At 46.8% G+C, this 23,858-nt stretch overlaps 1 protein-coding gene across 5 annotated transcripts in view; it reads right to left on the bottom strand.

Annotated features, from left to right (window-relative positions):
• Positions 1-556: 556 nt before the first annotated feature.
• The window catches only part of TEAD1 (TEA domain transcription factor 1), a 140,641-nt gene continuing 117,339 nt past the window's right edge, over positions 557-23,858 (bottom strand). For all 5 annotated transcript variants that reach the window (XM_026034651.1, XM_026034653.1, XM_026034652.1 and 2 more), the window contains 5 exons: positions 22,900-23,024; positions 13,327-13,500; positions 3,469-3,609; positions 1,864-2,016; positions 557-963 (listed from right to left, as the gene is read on the bottom strand). In XM_026034651.1, the coding sequence (XP_025890436.1) occupies positions 850-963; positions 1,864-2,016; positions 3,469-3,609; positions 13,327-13,500; positions 22,900-23,024 (707 nt within the window). In that variant the 3' untranslated portion in view covers positions 557-849. The remainder of the gene's footprint in view (positions 964-1,863; positions 2,017-3,468; positions 3,610-13,326; positions 13,501-22,899; positions 23,025-23,858) is intronic.

Here is a 23,858-nt window from a genome sequence, read left to right as displayed (position 1 = left end):
ATAATGCGAGTCTAAATCTTCAGTATTTGCCTACTTATTGCAAAATGAACCATCTTTTTCATTAAATAATCAAATTTTCATATTAGTACAATACAATTTATATTCTTTTAAAATACACTAGATATGTTAGGGATAAGGGATGATGTTTTCTTTCTCTGCAATATCTGTTTGAAAGTTTAATGGATTAGAAGATTAGTTTTAGCATTGAGAAAAAAATACAAAATTTGCCTAATTTTAGGACCTGTCTTTTTCTATCAGGCATTTCTTAAGGCTATATTTTTCATTTGGTTTCAAACAGAAAAATGCTTCATTTTAAAAAATAATTTAGTGAATTACATTCGTCCGTATCTTCCACCCTAATTAGTTACAAAGATAATTCTATAAAGATTATTAACTTTGTGTACTCATTTACAGTTATAGCTAAAGATTCATTTCAATTTCACTTGCATCATAAAACAAGTCTTTTTTATGTTGAAAAAAAAAAACCCAAAATAAATTCTTATAAATGCTGTCAGTTTTTCCCCATGGCAAATGCTCTGTCATACATTTTTCTATCAGAATTAAAAATAGGCCTCCACAGACAGAGGCAGTAGGTTCTTAAATACAGTCTTCCCAAAGAACTGTGGTTTACAAATTTGAAGAACACTTAAGTTTTAGAAATAATTTTTACAACTGTACCAGAATTTCACAGCTACAATTATATATGAACACATTAAAAATGACTTCACTAAAACAGGATTTAGAAAAATGTGGGTGAAAGTTGGGCCAGAGGCACTGCCACTTAGTGTTGAGGTTTACAGTCTGTGTTTTGATAAAGAAGTGAAATGAAGTGTATATATAAATAACTGCTCAGTCCTTTACAAGCCTGTAGATATGATGCTGTGCTCCGTGTTCACTGTTGGACACTTCAAATACACAAGCCATGCAGAGCAGGGTTTCTTGTGTATCCCTGTTTGTTACAACCTGCAGGGGGGAAGAAGAGGTGGAGAGCAGGGGTTAGACACTGCCGGAGCAGGGCGGCCCGGGCTGCCTCCGCGCAGGCAGCGCTCGGAGGCGGCCGTTTGCGGGGCGCTCCCTGTCTCTCTCTCCGTCTGTGGTGGCTGGGCCAGCCCTGCGGCCTGCGCGCTCCCAGGGGCTCGGCTTTGGCCGAGCTTTGGCTCGCCAGGGGCTTTGGCTCCCAGGGGCTTTGGCTCGCCTGCGAGGCACCAGGGCCTGGGCAGCGCCAGGGGCTGCGCCCCGAGCGCGCTGCCCGCTCCCCTTGCTGCTGTGCGCCCCTTCCCTCCCTGCCTCAGCGCTCCGGGGGCCGCTGCGCCTCACGGCTCTGAAGCGCTTGGTGGTGCCACAGCAAAGCCGCAGGGAGAGCACTGCAGAGCGGGATGAAATTGCCTTAAAGGCAGCTAGGAGGCCCTTTCCTCACGCTCAGATCCCCGGCTGGGGGCAGCGTCTCCACTGCTGCCTGCTTTCCCTGGCCCGCTAAGAGAACTAATTAACACCACTGACATCTGCAGTATTACAAGTGGCTTCTCACTCATTAGCTGGATGGGATGCTTCAAAGTTACTGCCTTGAGCTTGACAGAAACACCAAATACAGACTTGCATTTGAGAAAAAAAAAGGAGAGAGAGAAATAAGCTGAATTTCTAGAAAGTAACACAGATTTTGTTCTTGTTCTCCTCCAGCTTTATCATTTTCATTGTTTCTGTTGTACAAAATTCCAAGAATACTACCCTGAAGTCACTGCTATGATATGTTTAGCAAGCATAACTTACTAAGGGATTCAGAAACTGCTTCTCAATATTGTGGGTTAAGCAAGCCGTATAAAGCCTGAGTGCATTTTAGAAGTAGAAAATAAAAAGAGTCCATACCAATAAAATTGTGAAATTTTCCAACACGCTGTTCATCATGTATTTCTCTGGTAAATGCTTCAGCTTGTGTATGAAGTTGATCATATATTCACACATCGGAGAGCGGTTTATTCTGTACACAAATCGGCCATTCTCAAACCTTGCATATTCAGTCTGGAGGGGAAAAACAAAAAAGGCTAAGACACTTTTGAACGATTTTTAGGAAATGCTAAAGCTGGCAGGTTTCTTTCTTTGCACATACTGAAGAGGGTCTGAAGCCCCCCCTTCTGCAGCCTTGCTTGGCAAGGCACCGTGCTCACTGAGCACGCTCACCGTGCTCAGTGCCTGGCTGAACACTGAAAACCTGTATTGGTAAAATACAGGTAGAATCTCACTGCTGCCTTCTAGCTTGGGAATCAGTAACTGGGGTGGGGGGGTTACACAATGGTAAGTTCAACTCAAGTAACAATGAATTAATATGAAGAGTTTGGGATAAAATTAGTAACTGCAGGGCAGATGGCTGCAAAGGAAACAGTAGAAATAAGCTTGTATTTATTATATTTATATGAGAGTGTATGTTTATAAATACAGCAATACATGCCATATTATTATAGGAAATTATGAATTGTAAAGAGGAAAGGCTACAGCTAGAAGCAGCAGACTGGTCTGCAGTGCTGTAGCTCATGAGGGACTGAAGGTGGATAAGGTAGTGATTTCTTGGACTTCAGCTGTCCAGATGCCAACACCCAGAGGCTTGTGGGATTTCTTTGCTTCATCCAGACTTGGAATAATCAAAATCCTGGAAAACTTCTTTATGCTCACAATGCACAAAAACCATGTTTACTACAAGGAGGACATGCAAAGGGACCAAGACATCTACAAATACTTAGTGTAGAGCTGTAGGCTAAAAGTGCCTGTACAAAAACTGCACTGTTGATATCACGTGTAGCTCATTACACCAAGGACAAGTGTAATAGTTGCAGCATCACAGTGCAGCAAGCCAAATATTTACCTTCCCAATTCATACCATTCTGTGCTAAGAGGAAAAAAAAGGGCCCTTTTATGTTAAAAACACAGGTCTTTGTATCCAAAAGCTGCTGGCAACTGTGGAGAGTGTGCATTTCTGTGCATAAAAAGAGCATGAAGAGAAATGGAGCATATACTGTCCATACCTTTAAAATGTTTTAAACAGTTTAGATTATAGGGCGCCGTTTGCCACCTCACTGGGGCTGCACACAGGTTGTGGTAAAGCAGGCAGGCGGCCGGGCAGGCGCGCAGCGCGTTTGTGCCGCGGCATCGCGCTGCCGGGGGCTGCAGGCTGCCCGCAAGGCGGGCGCCGCTGCTGAAAGGGAGAGGGGCTGCAGGCAGCCGGCATGTTACTTTTAGTAGTGTCACTAGACACATGGGGAATTAAAACTAAGCCAAAAATGCTGCTGGGAAGGAATTCCTTTGGGAAGGATTACAGGAGGGAAGGAAAAGACAGATAAGAGCAATCTAAAGAGAAGAGAGCCTAAAAATATCCCAAAGGGAACCAGGGAATCGCTGTTCCTTCCACAGTGCCCCTGGTGCAGCAGAAGTGCCCAGTCCGGAGTTAAAAGAGGAAGTCAAACCCAGCACAAGACTCACCTCTACTTTTTCTACTACTTGCTTTCCAAATGAGCAGACTTTGGTGGAACAGGTGATTGTCATATTTTCTGAGCTCTCATACTGACTAGTGACTCCATAAAACGCTCCTGTATCATCTTGAATGTTGCAGTTTAAATCAGCCTGTTGGGAAACGATAACAGATGTTGAAGGCGATATTCTTCATTTGACTGTCAGTATCATAAGTTTAGTTCTCACAACTTAGAAAAAACACAGGGGAAGAGAGAAGAGTTTTACAGTGACAGCAACGGCAGTGAAAAAAGTCTCGAAGAAAATACCCACATTAATGTTGTGGTTATAAGAAAAAAAAAAGAAAAAAGGGAAGTAACAATTTCCTCAAAATGTTAAACCGCAAAAAGGCGCCACAATATTTGTCTTTGCTCCATGTGAAGTTTCTGCCTGGTGCCTCCATGATGAACTTACTGCAGGGAAGGGAATGACTATCAGCTTCCAGGGATGGCTTCTCTAGAGGAAGCTGCCCTGATGCCTTGAATACACCAGGATCACCCTCCTCCTGTGGGGCCCATATTTCACATTTTTCTTTTTCACCATTTTTTCTTCTTCTTTTTTTTTTTTTTTTTTTTTTTCCCTAAATCAATGAAATCATCACCACAAAGGGAGACAGCTGTGCAACGCAGGAATCAGTTGCTGATAAAAGACTGTTAAGCCATATGGCCCTGATTCAGCAAAACAGCTGAACTCCTCTAAGCTTATGACACAACTCGGGTGCCCCGTTAGGTGTGTGCTGGCCACGCAGCATTTCTGAGCGTGTGCCTCTTCCTCACTAGCGCCCTGCAGCCTGAGGAACTGTCCATCTGCCGCTGCTACCTGGCGTGCAGCTTTGCTGCGCGGGCGAGGAGCAGCAGCACAACGGGCAGTGAGTTCTGTGCGAGCCGCGAGCACAGCACGCCCGCACTGCTGCCTCGCAGCCTGCAGCCGCAGCGCCGGCCTCTGCGAAGCATGCATCCTGATGCACACACACACAGGCTAACGGCTACACACAGCTCAAGTCTTTGGGTGATACTTTCCTTTTTGGAGGGAAAATAACTGATCAGCTACTGGAAAGTAATGCTCACGAATCAGCTGCATTCTTAACTTACTTTTAGATGTGCATTTTAACACAGAAATGCATCTTAGCAGGTGGCTCACTTGCAGTTTTAGCCGTTTGTTTTTATTGCTAATACAGAGATGTAAAAATTTTCACACTTTTTTTTACATGGAGACTTTTTTAAAGCCCAGTATGCTTATTGAATAGTGGAATTTAGAAACGATGGACTTTAATAATCCTTATTTCACTATGTATCAGGTCATTTGTTACTACTATTCAACTTTACCTAGGCAACAACTCATTAATTCTACTTAATGTCTACAGCCCATTTTTCTAGCATTATGTTTTCAAGCAATGTGCTGAGAATAGCGTATGAGCTGTTTTGTGGTATGGAGAAGCCATAGGTCTGATATTACCTTAGGCTGGCATTGGTAAATTAATTGGTGGAAAAGGCTCCCAAGGCTTCCACACAGTAACACAAACAGTCACACATTTTAGGTAACAGAAAAAAGATCCTGCTGCTATTACACCTTGTTTCTTGCACATTTTTCATGAGGCCAATAGTTAAATATTTAATGTACATTTAAAGCAGTGTGTTCACAGTGACCCATGAGAAATCATTCTGAGCTAACAGCAAATCAGCAATTTGCCATAACAGACAGTTTGCAATTGTGTCTGAGCTTAGAAACCAGTAGCACCACCAGCCAGGCCACAGCTGCTCCCCAAATTCCCCAAGAATAGGTGTTTCTGATAAAATACTCAGTAACTCTAGATTGTTACTAAAATACTCCTCACAACCACTCACATGCTGTCAAAAACGTGAGCTGCACTGACCTTGCCATTTCAAGCTGCAAAAACAAAAGTTAAAGAGATTTTTTTCACAACGAATATTTTTATATTTGCTGCTTTCTGATTTTGAAGTCCCCTGAAAACATCCGGTTGCCAATATGTGACACTTGACCTGGAAAACTACCAGCCATGCAGCACCCTGCTGAGCACCCCTGCGGCTCTTGCCGAAATGCTTGGGAGCCCCATCTGCACAAGAGACGGGGGCTGAAGCCCTGATGTTGGAATGAGGAGCACTTGGAATTATCACTCGGCTCTCACCATCTGAGTACTCTTACGAAATGTTGCAAAAAAAACCATGCTGGCAAAACAAGCATGAGTTATTTTTATTTACTCTTTGATTTCTTGTTGAGGTGAGGCTACAACAAAGGTGAAGAAAATGAAGGAAGCAGGGTTTTTTGTTTGTTTTTTTTGCTTATTTGTTTGTCTAAAAAAGAATTTTTATGGTCAACTAATTGCAAACTGCTGAGAGCTGAAGCTTTAAGACTCCTGAAAATATAACATGGACATAAAAATTTTAAGTGTTGGCAACGGCAAATACTCTTAAATGAATGTGTGACCAAAACTCTCCCAGCAGTGCATAAATATTATCTGTTCTCCCATATCAAAACAAACCTTGTTCCTCAACCTGGGTACAGATTCTTTCATTAAAGTTCAAGTACAACACTAGGAAGAAGTGTTGAAAACCGCTCTTAAGGAAGGAACAAAACTACTTAGGGCAAAATACAAAATTAGGGGCAAATGTTTGGTGATCAGCATGATGGTGATGCAAAAATACATTGCTATGGCTTACAGAGTAAGGGGAATTTTAAACAAACTTGAAGGCAAAGTTCTATCCCTAGAACCAAAGCGAGCCACAGACTTCGGGGGCTTTTCTTTCATCCTGAAAGATGGTGACTCTACCAAAAAATGGGGCTGTGCTGTGAAGAGGCACTTCTGTGGCTCTGAGTCATAGCCGCAAACTTGAGCAGGAAGAAGGTGATGTGGTACCTCTGTATTCCTTTCAGCAAGCCTATTGCTACAATGTTGACTCCAGTTTTTGTGTCTACATTTTAGAAGCAATGTTGGAAAATTGGAAGGAGTTCAGAAGAGAGTTACAAGAATGATTTCAGGTCTGGAAAACATCCTTTGTAGTGAATGACTAATGAAACTCCACCTACTTAGTTTTTCCAAGGGAAGTTTTTCCACGACTTTGTCATAACCTACAAGTTGCTACACGGACAAAAGCCTTCTGATAGATTAAATCTAGCAGGAAAGGACACAGAAGAACACTAACGCTGGACCAAAGCTAAAGGAGAGCCAAGGCAGAAGCCCGTGACCCCCCCACGACACCGGCCTGCTGCAGTAACTTTGAAGGGGGTGGCATCCCCACCGCTTGGGTCTTCTTCAGCCCAGCTTAACATCTGTGCAGCAGGAGGGCTCCACTTCAAGTAGCCTTACTGAGCCTGTGTGAGGGATTCACTGCTTGTGTTACCCAGCAGGCAGGACTAGGTAAACACGATCCGTTCCAAAATTGCACTCTATGAATTTATGTCACTAACCTCAGTTAGGTCGCCTTACGATTTTCTTTTTCAACGATACCTATGAAAAACCTTGATAACATCAAGCTTTTGGTGTGCTGTGCTGGGGGTCTCTCACACTATCCAACTCTGCCTCTTTATTTCCTTGACACTGCCCATCTGGCTGTGTCTGGCTGCTGTCTCCCATTTTAGACCTAGTGCTGAGGCTCGTGGGGCTGTAAGCTATTCTCCCTCCTGTGCCTGCAGCCTCTAGTGCTACTGCAGTGACCCACAGGGCCAGGAGGAGTAGGCACTGGGGTAGCACATACAGATAAATAACCACTCAGATGATGGCATCATCATGTTTCATCAGCAGCAGTCCATTTGCTCGCTGAATTTTAAAATGTAAGATTAGTATAATCTAGGAAAAGAACCCCAAACCTGTAAAACATAAATGGAATTCTTTTTTTACATGTTGGGAGGGATTTCAGAAGTAAAACTCTAGCCTTGATTTATTTCTGAGAGCGGAAGTTTATAAGCTGAGTACTTTTGGAAGAGGGAGAGCCACTCAGCTTTCTGGCACCCTTTCTCCAGTGATTAATTCATTAATACGGCAAAGCTTGTCAGTGTGTAGCCCTGCAAATGAATAGCAATATGAAGCGCTGGACGTGGTGCACGGAGCAGCCCCGCGGCAGCGCGAGGCGCAGGGCACCACGCGGCGCAGGGCACCGCGCGCTGGGGCAGCAGGACACGCAGGGGCTGCAGGGTTGTGGCGCTGTCCGCTGACCCAACGAGCAACACGAGCACAGCCTGCTAAGAAGGGCCTCGATTCTGCCTGCTGCTCGGAGGGGAAGCAGCAACTCTGGGGAGCGTGCAGGGTTTGCGAGGGCCAGGGCAATTTACACTAGCACGCAGTAATTAACAGTAAGCACGTAAGGTCATTTGTTAACAACATGCAGGTTTTAACTGCTGCTGACTGCGGGGAGGTGTGTTACTCATGCGACCACATCGGGCCTCCCCTCCTCCTCTGCAAGGGTGACCAAAGAACAGAGATTCCAAATTGTGAAGCAATTTTTTCCAACGGGAGCATCTGGATCCTTGGCACAGCACACTGATGGTTACGCTGCAGCTTTGGAATTGCTTCCAGGGCTGCCACATGGTTGGGCCCGTGATGGACAGGCCAAGCCGCTCTGCCGCCCAGCTGCTCCGCGCCGCTCATTAGCCATTCTGCAGCACCGGCCGCGGCCTGGGCCGCGCGAGCCCCCGTGCGCGCAGCAACACGGGGGGCTGCTTTTGTCCAGATCTAATTTGTTTTGCATACATTTGCATGCTGGCCAGAGCGCCGTGCACGCTGCAGAGCCCGCTGGCGAATTGCGGCTCATTTCCCAGTCAAAGCTGGCAAGGGTGTGCGTGTGTGTGCGTGTGTGTGCGTGTGTGAAACCCGAGCTTCTATACTGGGCAGTGTAAGTTACACATGCAAGGGCCGGGGCAGCAGGCAGTTGTGCGTGTGCGTGACTGAAGGGCACAACGAGTGGCTGCACCTTTTAAGACTGCTCGAGGCACGTGGGGATAAATGCAGAGGGGGTGGGAGCAGACCCGAGGCACAAGCCATTGCTGAGCACTGATTACAAGGGTAAATTGTTTGTTCCAGTGTATCACAAAGAGAAGGAGAATTATTTTTCATGCCACAGATGTTTTGAATAAGAATAGGAATAAACGTAACCATCCTCCTCATGTTACTTACCACTAATTATGGCATATATTTACATCTATAAAACAGTGAAATTTTGGGGGACATAATTTAATGTCCCTTTATTGTGTAGATTCCTTTATTTCTACTCCACATTTGAATTTCAAAAATGTTTAGGACTTCAAAGCATCTTTAAATGCTTGCTCTAATTATAATATGCATTACTTTCTAAAACTCCTAGTTTGCATTGCAGATTCCTGCAAATGGAGGCATTAATTTTAAACATCAATTAATATCATTCACACATCTTCAGATAAGTTTTGGTCTCTGTTTCAGAGTTGCACCGAGCTCCGACTAAGCTTCCAACAGCCTGAAGGACATTTCAAGCCATTGCAAACATTTAACATTAAGCCAGTGGATCGATCAGTAGAAAAGCCCAGTATTAGCTTATTTCAACTGTTTTCTTCCTGTGTCACTAGTTAGAAAAGATGTATCCTCCTTTCAGATGCATTTGCTTCCCAGGCCTGTTCCTGCAGCAGCAGAAGCCAGAGTTCACACTCGGCTCTTGCAGAGCTTTTCTAAGTGCTGGGTACATAATATACATATATACATACCTATAATATACATAATATACATAATATACATAATATACATAATATAGAGCCGAATTATTGACAGCTCCGTGCCGCCTGTGCTGAGCATCCCACCAGAGGCTGGGAGCCCCTGTGCGCGCGAGCACAGGGCGCTACGCAAAGGCTGCCAAGAAGAGAAGCCCTGTCCCAGCAGTCACAGCCAAAGCTCGTGGCAAAACATGGAAGAACTTGCTCTGGGCTGTGTTAGGGCCATATATGCACTGATCAATTAATGTTGGAGGCGATTATAGGAAAAATTGGTTGCTAGATTAACCTGTACTAGAAAGGGGTAAGTTATAAAAATGGCAAAGACAGCAGGGCTATAAAAAGGAGATAGGGTCATAATTTTGCCTTCCTGGAGCAGTTACCTTGCCAGAGTCAAATGCATCTACAGCAGTGGCAGAGAGGCTTTTTCTTTTGCACCTCCTGCACAGACAGGTAGGAAGAGGCTGGGAAGTGTGACATGCAGACGTGTCACCAGGATTGAGGCCAGGAGCTCATCTATTCACAGCAACAGGCAGTATTTCACAGGAGATAAAATCCATATGAACCAATAAACCTCCACAAAGCAAAACAAGGCACTGCTTTGTACTCAATACCTGTAATGCTTTGCAAGTGCCGCAATTGCCAGATGTCTCCTTGCAACATTTCAGCCCTGTCCTCTCCCTTCTTTTGTAATCACATCTTATAACCATTATCACAGGGACAACCAAAAGGAAGTAATTCTGCTGAGAAGCCTCAGGTGAAACTAAATGGGAAAGAGACAGGAACATTCCCTCCAGCTACCAGAGCTAAGCTGCTTTCTGCTTTGGGTCATTCTCAGCGTAAATCTGCCTCTCTGGGCTTCCCGCTCCCCATCCTTCCTTTTAGCACTAGATTTAGTGACTAAATGAAATCTGCTTTTTGCCACCTACAGGGAGGTGCCAACTTCAGATCCTTTTACAGGCTTGTCATCACTTCTGGCATCAAACCCTTCACCTTCACTTTCAGGGTGCCACATGCCGCAGCACCTGCCTGTGTTTCTGCTGTTTTCTGCTGCAGTTCTGTGGTTTCCCTCTAAACCTCTCGTTCTGAGCCCCGAGTTTCCTTCTCTTGATTCCCCTTGCAGTGCTTTCCAACCGGTACTACTTTGACCAACACAAAATCCTATTTCTCTTTTACTTATGTTACAATCACGTTACACCAAAGCTTGGACTCAGCTCACTAGTAGCTGCTCAGTGATGCTCAGTAGGTTGCGGCACTGGGGAAACTCTTGGGAGTTACATTGTAATGCAGAAGGTAAAGTAGAGGCAACAGAAACAATGGGCAATGTGAAGAGCTAAATAAAGGGTGAGAGTGTTGCAAATTAGCAAGAATCATACTACATGGACAGAACGTGGGAAAAGTTGTGTGCTTTTAGAGTGGGTGGAGATGGAGAATGGATACTGATTCGAAGCAGATACTGAATTTAAAATAAAAGCCCAAGACTGCAAAAGATCTGCTCTATCTGCTCTCACTAATAACCCCAGTGTTCCCAGAGAGGTCAAAAAGGAGTCAATAATCGTTGCCAGTTTTACCCTGGTAAAATATGACTGCTTTAGAATAATTTCTAAAGATTCTCCATAAAAATGACAAAAGTGCCTTTTTCATTTTCCCTCTCTCTGAAGAAATATCCTATTAGTGTAAAAGATATTAAGCAAAGGACAGGGAGTTGACAGTTTAGGATCTAACTCTCATGATGCAGCCATCTTCTGTTTTTCTTCTATATATTTCTACCTGGGAGGCCCTGGTGCAACGTTTGTTCTTGGAGGCACGTTCATCACGACGCTTCTCACGTGGGCAGCGCTGCCCTGTGCTCCTCCCTCCCTCTTTGGAGCCTTTGCTGCAGCTATGAGAGGGAAAACCCACTGGCCCACTCAGGGCCCTGGCTCAGGAAGGCCTGTGCACCACGTTTTTAATGCCTAATTCAGAAGGGTGTTAGCACTGTATGTGCTTCAATGGCTCAGTTACTGCAGACCCAAAATTGAATTAAAAGACCATTAAGTCTGCAAGGCCCAGTGAAGTTAGGAACCGCTGGATTTAAGTTGCTTACACTTAACTGCATCCTGACTGTGGAGCTGCATGATGAGTTGTTAGTTACATGACTGCACACTCACCCACTGAGCATCTATTCAGTTTTTCTCTTTATCTTCATCAGTGTGGTACAGCCCTTATTTCCTGCATGCTGCTTAAAACCCACTGAACACAGAACTGCTATTTTTACAAATGTTTTCTTCAGGGCATTATCTTCCCTTTTTACCAATGTCATTAAGTTTGTTTTCTCAATGACCACCAGAGGTGGGTGGTTATCATACCCATCCATGTTACAGATGGGGAACTGAGGAGAGGATTAAAGGTGTTCACTGCTTGTAGGTGATAATCAGAGAAGTCTGGTAATTAAGTTTTCAATGTCATGACTATGACACAGACCTTAATGTTCCAGAGATCTCTACTGGCTTTAGATACATCTCTGGGAACCCAGCATATCTGAAAATCAGCTTCCACACGCAGGAGACGCAGAACACGCTCATACGTCAGTGACCATGGCACGAATCTCTGCTGCTGCTGCGTGGGCCAGGACAAAGCCTGGGGCTTGTCACCGCCTGTCGTTCTCGGTGTGAGCTCGGAGCAAGCGGGTAAAGCGTGTTCTTCTTGCTAGTGCCTTTCACAGATACCTGCTCCTCAGCGTGCTGCTGAGCTGAGGGCTGTGAGCCCAAGCCTGAGTTCTGCAAGGAAACTGACGTAGTGGTCGCAGACCTGACCTCTAAGCCATGTTCCTCCACAGCTGGATTCCTCCTGCCCTTGTGCTTGTCCTGTTCCCACCTCTACGTACTCTCTACTGTGTGTCTTGTACCCGCACAGGCCCCTTATCCCAAACTCGCCCTCTCTCTCTCTCTTTCTGTTCCTATCTGCCTTCTGTTTGCAGTTCTGTGCTACCTCCTGTTCCTGGCATCAGGTCAGTCAATCCTCATGCGTTTGGTCTACAACTCCCATTCCTAGTTTAAGCCTTAGGAATTTTCCAGTGGATTTCTTCTGCAGTCTAGCACTGCTTCTGCTCAGGGTTCATCCCTTCTAAACACACACTTACACCTCTCCTTCATTCTCTATTCCCAAATCTGGTGCCAAAGAATTATTTTGGTAGGACAGGAAGCCTGGAACAGGTATAAGATACAGGAGTATTTCAGGCCAAGGTGGTCAGCTTTGATTGAAAATGACAACCAGAGAACCTAATAATAAGCAGTGACTCCAGACCAACCTTTTCTGTGCTTAGATCCTGAATATGCTTGTTTTGATGTGGCTTTGAAAGACAAGCATTGGAAAAGCATTTTAAATGATCAGATGATAACTGTTGCGATGAAAATGAACAGAGCAAAAAACCCCAAGTGCACATGTAGAAAAGCATCACTATGGGCATAAGGTCTATCCAAGAGATCTGACGAGCCTTTTGGATGAACCTACAGTATCATCAATGTGGGGTTTTGTAAATGCTACCACGGAGATCAGGTGTATTAATGAAATGCATCCAAACTAGACCAGCCTATTTTTCAACATCTCAGCCTTCCACTCGACCTTTTTCTCCACAACTCATATGAGCAGGTTTTACTTTGGAAACTCAGTCACTTAGCTGGCTCCCAAGGCGGCAAGAGGAAAGCAGATGCATCCCAGCAACCCAAACCGTCAGGCAAAGCCCTGGAATGCTCCCAAGCTCACAATGCTGCTGCAGGCCATGGGGTTCAAACACAGCTTGGGACCTGCTGTGCAGCGTGGGCTGATGTCAGCGGCGATATTTGTAGTATTTGCCTTCATCAATGGGCCAACATTTGAAACACCAAATACTTGCAAGCTCTGCGCGGCGGAAGGGCTTCCCGCTTCGCCCCAGGCCGCTAGATGGCAGCTCAGCCTCTCCCAACAGGCGCCCGCCTCACCTGCGGGCGCCCACCCGCGCCCGCCCTGCCCTGCTGCGGCCCTGGCTCTGCGCTCACGGGAGCACCGGCAGCTTCGCTCTTCTACGCGACACAAGAGAACATCCGGGAGTGCACTGCAGGCTGCCAAAGGCGAAGCATGGGCCCTACCGGCAAGAATTGCTACATCTCACGCTGTACTTACCCAAAATTTCACGAGGAAGAAAGCGTTTTGCGGCCCCTTTCCAAACAATTCCTTTAGCCCGCCCTTCTTTTCAGGAAACTTGTCGTAAATCTGGCGAATGTCCACCGACTCGAGCAATGGGTCACTGTAAGAATGGTTCGCGTGTCCAATGTGTACGAAGAGGTGCTTATTGTACTGCAAGGGAAAAACAGACAACAAACAGGAAAATGAGAGCTGGGCAGAAAGAGCAGCCGCTCGCCGAGGTTGCAGCTGCGGAAGCAGCTTTCACGGGTTAAGCGAGTCGCACGTTACTCCAGGGACCGAGCACCATTTCCACAAACAACTTCAGTGATTGTGGCATCGCCCCCAGTGAGCAAGGGTCAGCGTCATGAAGCCGGAGTTCCCACTGCAAGCCACAAAACACGGTCAGCTTCAAGGCAGTAATTTACACTCAGAGACCCAGTGGCAGGGAGGTGATGAAAAGCCCTTCGCAGAACATAATAAGATCAATATGGTCAAGAGGAAAGCCGATTTCTGCCTCTCTAAACCATGCCTTTAAATGTGCCTTATCGCCAGAGCCTGAATTTCTGCTGTTGCCCAAGACCCCGTGCCCTGCAGTCGCCATTTAAAAGAACCAAACACTGTCTCGCATACGCTAATGCCACTTAACTCCGAGAGATGGAATGGAGTTCCCCTTAATCCCTGGAACTGCAATAGCTGGAATTCAGTTACACTGTGTTGCTGCTCCTTACTATGTGTCCTCCAATGCTTCAACCCATGCAATATTAAAGAAACACATTTTTACCACTTCCCTGGGGAGGCAGTTTCATTGATGAGCATCTCTGCCAAAACGTGCTCAGCTTCAGTTTCCTTATTTCTTAACTTCATCCCGTCACACCTAATTACAAGCACTGCAATCACCTAAGCAATCCCTTTCCTTTCTGGGGTGCAATCCAAGGCCCAGGGAGGTCCATGGCAGCCCCCAACTGGCTTCAATATGGTCTTTTATGGGCTGCCATTTCTCCGAGACAAGAGCACCTTTCAGCACCTGCAATTTCCAGGCGAGGGCGGAGGGCAGAGCGCTCGCGCCAGCCACGCCGCAGCCCGCAGCACCACGGGCGCAGACACCAGGAGCTTGGCAGCGGCGGGCCTGAACGCTCGGGCTTTTAGCTATGCAGCTCACAAAACATTTTGCTATCTCAATTAAAGGAAAAGTGATAGGCAGTCAGTGAACACAGAAAACCCAGTCCTATTGAACAGATGCTGCACAGGAAGGACAATTCCCAACTGGTAAGCTTAAATAAAATATTTAAAACCCCAAAGCAGACCTCATTTAAGCTATTTTGTTTACAATATACCTGCAGAATGAACAAATTGAAATGACAAATGTAAATTAATTGGACATCCACTCAGAGCCTTCCTTCGGTGTAAATGGAGTCTTCCCGAGCAGATGTCTAAAACTCTGGGGAAAAGAAAATGGACTGGCTGGATTTCTCTGCTTAGGAGATTAAATTGAAATCTATTTGAAATCATCTAGTGCAGTGGAATCTATATTTAGGATCAGAGAACATTCATCTGAGTACGTGGCCAGAAATGAGTTTATGTTGTCTATTCCTGACTTTTGTTTAATTCTTCTGAAAGGAGGAGAGTTTTACACTTTGATACGGAGTCTGCACAAACAAGTCTTAAGCTCAATTCTTATAATACATGAGCACGTACATGCTGAATGTGGGAGTTACAGTTTTTCCGGAGCCTTCTGGAAACCCCCTCAAAGGGAAGGGCAGAGGCTCCCCAGCTTCCTAGGAAGTGCTGGGAGGCCGAGAGCGCAATTCCCAGATAGCCTCGTGCCGCGCCTCGCAGCGCACCGGGAGCGAGGGGCCGGGTGCATGTCCGCAGTCACCCACGAGGCTGAAGACATCTCTATTTATCAAGGAGAACGATGAGAATTCCCCTCGTGGATATAAGCACTTAAAATTAAAGTGTGAAAAACTGAAGTGAAACATTTTCCTTGCCCAGCACTCCCATATCCTGGTGTGAAGGGCGCAGCAGTTGTGCTGTCCCCAGAGTCCTGCGATGCTCCAAAGCAGCGCTCTGTGCTTTCCATGTCAGAGCAAACATCTCCCTATTAGCTACTGGGTTATTATTTATTCTGGGACTCTTTTCCCTCATTCTTTCCTGATGGAATTGTTCCAGGTCGCACAAATAACCACATTTTTATTGGAAGAGAACTGAGATCTCCAGTTCTCCTAAACCCAAGAAACGTCCTCCCTTCAAAGGGGTCTCTCTGCTGGGCCCAGAGGTCACTCCAGAGAGAAGAGGAGGAAGAGTTTCATTTTAAGAACCTGATGAGTGCAAATTCCCAAGGCAAATTCACACATTGCACCTTATTTTGCAAACCAGGAAAATGCACATATTGCTCAGAACTCAACAGTTAAAGCAATCATGTTTAAGGAGCATGGAGCAAATCAGGAAGTCTTTATGCTGCTTAAATATAAAAGCAAAGGCAGCTGCAGAGCTACTACAGTTGTCTGCAGAGCTTGCCAAAGCACCAGATGCTGCTGCAGCAGAATTTCCAACAGGGTACAGTAGGACAGATGGTGTGACATCACCTGACAACATTCTTTGGACTGAAATGTTTATTTTGATATTGTGACGTGTCATTATTTTCTCCTTATGTGCTGTAATTCCTATCCTAAGTAGAATCATTACTAATCTAATTAGATACATCATATTTCTACAAGCTAATAAATGATAATGTAATAAATATTAGGAGATGGATAAATTGATACAGAAATGTTCCTCTTAGTTTATATAAACACACTTCAAGACAAAACTGTGTGTACAGATAAAGGCAATAAAGCTGTGTGTGCCTGTATATTTTAGCTCATTATTGCCTGCAAAGCTTAAAAACCTCCTCATTACAGTCAGAATTCACTGTAACTCTAGGGTGAGTATTCCAGAGTCACTGAGGGACATTAGGCACTGAAGAATTTACTCATGCCACAGTATTTAGGGGATTTGCATCTGGCATGAGGGCAATAACATGCATTAGATGCTGTAAATCACCATAGGTCAATTCCTGTATTTTCTCAGGATAAAAAACACATTAAAAAGCACACAGAACATTCTCAGCTACTTTGTCTTCTGCATCTGCATCTATGTGACATGCCCTGGAGAGAGCTGCCTCTTACTGAGCTCCTTTCCTTAAAAAAATTCTAACTATCTGAAGAATGCACTAAAGCCATGAAAAATGACTGTTGTCAAATAGTACCACGAGAAAAATTATAATCCACTTAGGAATTTAAAGGAACCAAGACAAATTGCCAGTGGCAGGGGATGCTAGCATCGAGGCGGGAGCGGAACAAAGACAAATCACCTGCATTTGCTCTGCCCGGCAGCATCTGGCTCCGGAGGCGCTCCCCACGGCCGGCAGCCGCAGCGAGGGGCCGCAGGGCTGCCCGCTGCCCGTCTGCCTGCGGCTCCGCAGGGCTGCCCGCGGCCCGGGGCGCCCCGCAGCGCCGCCGCGCGCGGCCGGGCCCCAGGGAGCGGGCGCCCGCCATGCCCAGCGCAGCTCCGCGCGCTGCCCAGCGCAGCGCTTTACAGTGCTAAGGCAGGGACCGCGCTGCCGCGGGAGAGACGAACCGAATGGGGTGCCCTGAGTAGGAAGCAGCCGCTGAGGTACCGGCTGCCTGGGTGCTGCTGCCCAGCCGCAGCGTGCAGGCTCGTCATATATTACTCTGCTCACACTCTTCAATTTCCTGTCGATGTTCAAGAATAACCTGCTCTGCCAACGATTTCTCTTATTTCTACCAAAATACCAGCAAGTAAATTCTTCATGCCGCTTGCTCTTGCCCTCCGCTGAAACAGATCAGGAGCTTAACATGCTAATGCTGTCGCTAGCGTCCGCACCAATTCCTGCTGCTAAGGCTGTTCAAGGCTTCCCCGTGCAACGCTAACTCCACTTTCCTGTGCATGCTGTTGCCACACGGCTGCAGAGTCCCTGGTTTGTCAGGGCCCGCTGCCCATTCGTCCCCTGCCCAGGAGTGCCCAGGCAGGGAAGTGCAGGCAGGGCAGCTTCGCCTGCGCCTCCTTCTCTCCCCAGCTGCCCAGGCTGGAGGCCGGCGCCGCTGGAGCGGGAGCTGCGCGCGGGATGCGGCAGCCCCAGCCCAGCAGCCCCGTCCTGCCTGGTGCATCCCAGCCGCTGCCACAGGTGTCCCCACTATTGGGGACTGGCACCATTGCCATTGGCACGGCCTGCGGTGTGATGACGTGTCCTTCAACTACGCCTGGTTTGAGACCTTGGGTCCCACATCCAGAAGGCTCCATGCTCAGATGGGAAAATTATGCTTGAGTGTATGAAGCTCTCAAAAATGCTAAGTATTTTGAAAAATCAAGCTTGTGACAACCCGAGGGGGACCCTCAAAATCAATGGCCCATTCATTTCTTTGCACCTGAATTTCTTAGTAGAATGTGAATAATAATGTCCTTTCATTGAAGAAATGACTGCATTAACACATCTGTGAAATGCAAGTGGAGGAAATTAATAATTGTGTTTGGAGGAGAGTTTAGACAGTGCACCGTAAACAGGGCACGGGGCCACACGTTTCAGCAGCACAAGGAAACAAACTACTCAGTAGCTGCCCATCAATCAAGGGCCATCTCCACGCACTGCATGAAGCAGGAGCAAAGAGCCGTGCGGGCAGGCAGCAGAGGCTGGCACCACAGCGCAGACACGCGAGGCTCCCGCAACCCGGGCAAGCGCCGCTCGGCAGCGCGCGCAGGCGGCCCGGGCACGGCTAGCGGCAGGAAGGGGCAGGGAGGGCAGCGAAACGGGGCAGAGTCCCGGGCAGGCCCCGCAGCACCGCGCCAGCCCCAGAGCCCGAGGGAGAGCCGGGCCTGCCGGGGCCGGCAGAGGGAGCTGACGGCACCACTCGGCCCTCGCGTTTCTGTTTGGTGGCACAAAACTAGCCCTTTTTTTTTTTGTGGGGAGGGTCTTCAACAGCAGTGATGGATCCGGAGCAAAGGGAGCGGGCAGGCGCGCATGACGGGGCAGCGAGCGCAAGCAGCGGGATGCAGGCGGCTGCTGCCCGCGCTCGGCCGGGGTCAAGATGTAGCCCTGGCTCCTGCACCCAGCCGGGGCCTCAGGGAAGCAGCGGTGCCCGGCCGGGCTCAGGGCAGCCCCAGGAGCTCGGGGCACCTCTGACCAGAGGCATTACAGGGCAGCTTTTCACCCAGTGCAGCACGCAGTGCCCGGTGCCCTCAGCACTGCAAAAAAATGACCTTTGGTTTGGCTAAACTCGGCCTCCTTTTAGTTTGGAATTTCCTAAAACTCCCAAGTTGGACCCTCCAAGACAGAGCTGCCCAAAGCGGGTGTTACTTCCCCTTTCCACGCAACCGAGATGCCACTTAGAGACTATTTGAGGACTCTGAGACTAAAACGCTGAGCCACCTCGCACCCTCCTTGCAGGGCCGCGGGAAGCTGAGCAATGCCTCCAGCACTGCAAGCTGGCCAGGGAGGTGCCTATTTGAGAAGATCTCATTTATTTTTCATCACTTAGGTGCCTTGATTAACTTTGGTGAATTTTACAGCAGTTGCCTAATGATGGCGGGCTGTTTTTATGGCCCTTTTACAATTGCTTTCGCTTTCTGGTTCCCAGGCACAATTCTCCCTGGGCTCACAAAGCCCTTTTAGAGCATCAGTAAAACCTGAAATAAAACATAAAGAATATTTTTTTCCCACTTTTTTAAAATGTATTTTGAAATTTAGATCTAACACACTCTGACAGGTGGGTTAATACCAAAAATGCTTATCAGGCACCTTCTTTATTCTTCTGGGTCGTTTTAGCTGTAAAGCTGCCTGAGAAGCTTGCTGTAGAAATGAATGCAGCAGCAACAGTGAGAAAGCTTGAAGAGGGACAGCAAAAAGGGTGTTTTTGTTGGTGTTGGGCAGTGGTACTTTTTCCTTCCTGGAAAGCAGGCTTCACTATATTTAAGAGAACTTGGAATTATGATCATTTCAATGTTAGAGCCTTCAAATTTTGTAGCCATTTGGCACACAGTCATTTGGATCTCTTCTAACCTGCTTGCGCACTCAGGGAGTTTACATTTGTTGGGGAACACAGGATTATTTGGTTTCAGTATTGGCCCTGAATGGCCACAGAGTCACCACGGTGCAAACAGAAAGCTCTCCGTTAAATAAATCCTCTCTTGAAAGCAGGTGATGGGTAAATAAATTTGTTAATGTAGTCAGAATACACAGGGATGGCAGGAATTAAAGGCAAGTGGGAAGCGCCCAGGTGCCCGGGCGTACGAGGGCAGCTCTGTGCACCATTCAGAAGCTGAATCTGAGCACAAAGTGCCCTCTGAAGAATACAGTACCTGATGCTGGTAAATGGCTTTGATTTTCACATAAAACAAGGAGAAATTTTGCTCACCCTTAATTACAGAATCTCTTTTGCAAGATGTTACAAATGGCCATGGCATCTTACATCTTGCAGCCTACCTCCTGCCACACAGGTAGCGTGAGGCCGGCTTGTTGTGCCCTTCCTTTCACTCTGTAAATGGCACAATGCTGTGGCTAGGCGAGGGAGACGAAGTCAGCAGCCTCAGCAAGTGAGAGGCTCTGTGGCGCAGCGTGCATTTCCAACCCACCGGAATGCCCACTCTGAATGAACGTAAGTGCCTGGCATTGAGGGGTTTTTGTGCTCCCGAGCACCCGTGGCCCCTGGAAGACGCCCAGCAGGGCTCGATGCCCCATCCCACGGGGACCCCTCTGCGGGAGGCAGCTCGGGCAGCGGCCCCTGTTGCGGTCGCTGCGCAGGAGCGGCGGGAGCAAGCGGCCTGGCCCGGGCTCAGGAAGCCTTTCTCAGTGAGCTGCCACCTGCCTTTGAAGGCTGCTGCTTTATCTGCCCCACTCCCAGCAGCCTTTCTGGTCTGGTTTGGGTTTTTGTGGCAGGGAAGGGGGAGAGAATTGTCTTTTTTAAAATAGACGTTGGAAATGCATTTAATCAAAATGATACTTGTGACTTTCTCTGTGACAAGTGTCATGAACATATATGTCTTTTGCGAAAGGTATGTGCAAGCTCTTACAAGATTCTTATTTGGAAGCTCCTATGTATATTCATGGATAAGGTCAGCAAAGGCACAAAGGAGAACAGTAAGTTGCAAGCACAGTACCTGTGTACAGGACTTAATACGCACCAGAACACTCATCAAGTCTTGCTTGCTGATTTTGGTATTTAAAAAGGAATTAAAAAAACTAATAAACAAAAACCCCAGAACACCATCTATACCATTTCCCCCATGAAGGGGAATTTGCTTTGCTTTGTGCCTTTTTTTTCGCAGCATTCCAGCATGCAAGTCACCAAGTTCCACAATATATGCCTGGGTAATTCACACTCCTGCTCCTCTAGCAAACCTCCAGCATAAACACAGTGCACTCGAAAGGCGGGTTTTCCAGCAGCACACCTGCAAACTAGGGCAAGCTCCTGTGAGCCTCCCTGTGCACCCGAGGAATTCCAGAAAATACTACTTTATTCCAAAAAACGCTTTGCAGCAGTTCCCCAGCTGCCCAGGCACCCTGTTTCTCTGCAGCTCTCTTGTCTGCAGCACAAGTGGATGCGTCACATTCCCCACAGAGTTGGCACCACACGGAAAGTGAGAGCCCCGACAAGGCCATGGAGCCTGGGGCCCAACGCGCGTCACCTCTGAGCGCGGCAGCCTCGGGCCGCGGCACCACACGCCAGCGCCGGGGTCCTCGGCCGTCCTTGCCGGCCAAAGCAGCATCTTCAGTCGTTTTGTTCCAGCTGTGCTGCAGACCTGCTCCGTCCTGCAGGCAGCTGCACGGCCCGGGCACTGGGAAGGGCTGTCCTTCGCACACTGCCTGCTGGCGGCACGTGTGGTTAGGTCCTGGCTAACCACGTGGCGGGGAAACGCATGCAAGAGCCATGCACAGTGTGTAAGCGACAGAAATTTCTGCATGCCGAGTGCAAGACGTCTGCACCAAGGGCCAGGGACAGTGCAGAGGCCCTCGTCCCACTGCAGCTCTAGTCCTTGCATGGGTACTCCCTGCATACGGCAGCTCTGGCACATCAGGGGACACGAGGAAACCCCTGGAATAAGCACGTCATGGGAGTAGGAGCACTGACCTTCAAGAAAGTCCCCCCGCTGGGAGCTGACTGTGGAGGCAGGCGGCTCCAGGAGGTCCTGCCTGAGCCCCGGTTCGAAGGGAGGCTCTGGAGATGTGTGGCCAGCGTGACGGGGCTGCGGGAGCCCGTACAGCAGCGAAAGCCGGGTAATTAGTGAGTTGATTGCTGCCAGCCACCTTTCCCTCCGAGTTAATTCCACCTGGCAACGTGCGGCATTTAGCCACCCAACACTGGCCACATATTTAGTATGTGAATAGCTGAGATATCCTATATTTTCACCGAGGTGTTTCTCTGCCAGGAGGATTCCTCTGTTGCAAGGCTTCTGGGCTGGGTCTCTGATCTCCATTACGCAGGGTAAACACTCCCTGGATAACACCCCTGGCCAGAGCCTGTAAATACTATGGTTCCCAATACTGAATTATAAATGGCATGTGACAGCTTTTTTCTGCTCCAAGCTACTGCATTTTACCAGAAATATGAACAAGAATGGCCTGGCTGTGTTATCCATTCATAACAGTATTTGCTTTCCTGAAATTATCTCAATAAAAATTCTCATGCTGGAACTGCAAGGAGCTTTTTTGATTTTTTGTGACACAGTAGAAGCAGTACTAGGCTGCTAACATATGTCCACGGTAAATACACAATGATTAATATCAAAGTTCAAGACTAAGTGGAGTAAATAAAATATTGCAGCCAACTTCATAAGCTCACCTGAAGGTACAAATATCTGTACTGAAAAAAAAACAAGAATCAAAATTCACCTCGAAAAATGCCCCAAATTCAAACCCTGGATTGGAAGAGTCAGTGATTCAACATTCAGGTAAGTAACCACAACTCATTCAATTTATAATGATATTTGTTAAGTGGTGGGCTATGCTCAAAAGACATATTTGTTTAATTGTTTGTATCCTTCCCTACCACCATGAAAAGAAAAAAAGAAAGGAAAAAAAAAAAAGAAAAAGAAAAAAATAAAGGATACAGAGAAATGGTTCATAATGGCATAAACCAAAATGAACTCTCTAAAGGTAGGCAAACTACCTACAGGATAAACTACTAACGGTCAAAGGTTATAATACTGTCCAAGAACACAAATATTTTTATGCTGTCTGTTTCTTCTGATTCTGTTATGAAATAAATTAAGTTTTAACTAAAAGTACTTAATTGAACTACTGTGAAAAAATACGATGCACTTTGGTACCACTGCTAAACTAGGTCAACAGGGAGGGACGTGGCAGCGCGAGCCGTGCTTGCTTTCGAGAGGCCAGCACCGCTGCCTCTCCCTGCAGCCAGGGGGAAAGGCAGCGCGCGGAAGGAAGAAAATTACACTGAGCAGTAGTGAACACAGAAATACCCCCTGTACTCAATCCTAATTTAAACCGGGAAGTGTACTCAGAGAGTGGGGAGCAATGAGAACAACAAAATTGTGGACATGAAGGGCAGCACTTACTGATTCGGGATCCCGCTGCTGTTCGAGGAAAGCTGAAAACTCCACCAGTCTGAGCTTGGTTGTGCCAATTGATCGACCCTGCCAGGCAGGCACTGAGGGAGCTGGAGCTGACGTGGGCTCAAATCCTAAAACAGAAGGCATTAAATAATTCTAATTGATCATTTCTCCATCTACATTTTCCAGATTAAATACAATCATGAATCACCCATGTTGCCTTTGATCATTCATATTAGTTTTAGCAAGTTATAAATTCAGAATGAGTTAAAATGGGACAACATAAATGCAAAGTAATACGTAGAAGAAGGGTCCCAGGCAAGTCAGAAGGAATTTGGATGAGCTAAGAACAGTGCAAATAAAAGATCTATTTCTTTGCTTCCTTGATGTTTTAAGTGACTGCAGAATGTTTGTTTATATTATATACTGTATTATAGAAATTTATAGAGACTTCACACAGACTTACAGCTGACCCTTTTTTGGAAAAAGGCAGCAAGACAGAGAGAAGATATCACTGCCGTGGGAGTGCAGAGCACGGGCTTCCGTTCCTGGCTGCTAATGTGCCACATGTTACAGTAAATCACCTCTCTTTTGCCTACTTCTTCTGCCACTTGATTCTTCTTTCCTATTTAGAGTATAAGCTTTTCAAGGCAGGGACTGTCTCTTACTATGTACTTGCACATTGGGGCTTTGACTTCTTTTGGAGCTTTTAGACATCACTGTATTACGGATAATAATAAATAATTACTGCAGAGAGCTGAATCATACTCTAAAGAGAGGAAAAAAAAGGTTTTAAATTGCTAATAAAGAGGGAATGACATGATCTAGAGTGAGAAGGGATGTTAACCACCAACTCTAATTCACCTCAAGAGAAAGAATAAACACTGTCTCTTGCTCCTCAATGTGGGAAATGAGATGAGAAAGAAGCAAAGAGTAAAGGAAGAAGAGACAGCAGTTGGAAGGCA

The sequence above is a fragment of the Nothoprocta perdicaria genome, unplaced genomic scaffold (genome assembly GCF_003342845.1).
Source record: "Nothoprocta perdicaria isolate Ctin4 unplaced genomic scaffold, notPer1 scaffold_15, whole genome shotgun sequence".
In the NCBI taxonomy this organism is placed as follows: Eukaryota; Metazoa; Chordata; class Aves; order Tinamiformes; family Tinamidae; genus Nothoprocta; species Nothoprocta perdicaria.
This window is presented reverse-complemented; position numbering and strand designations above follow the sequence as displayed.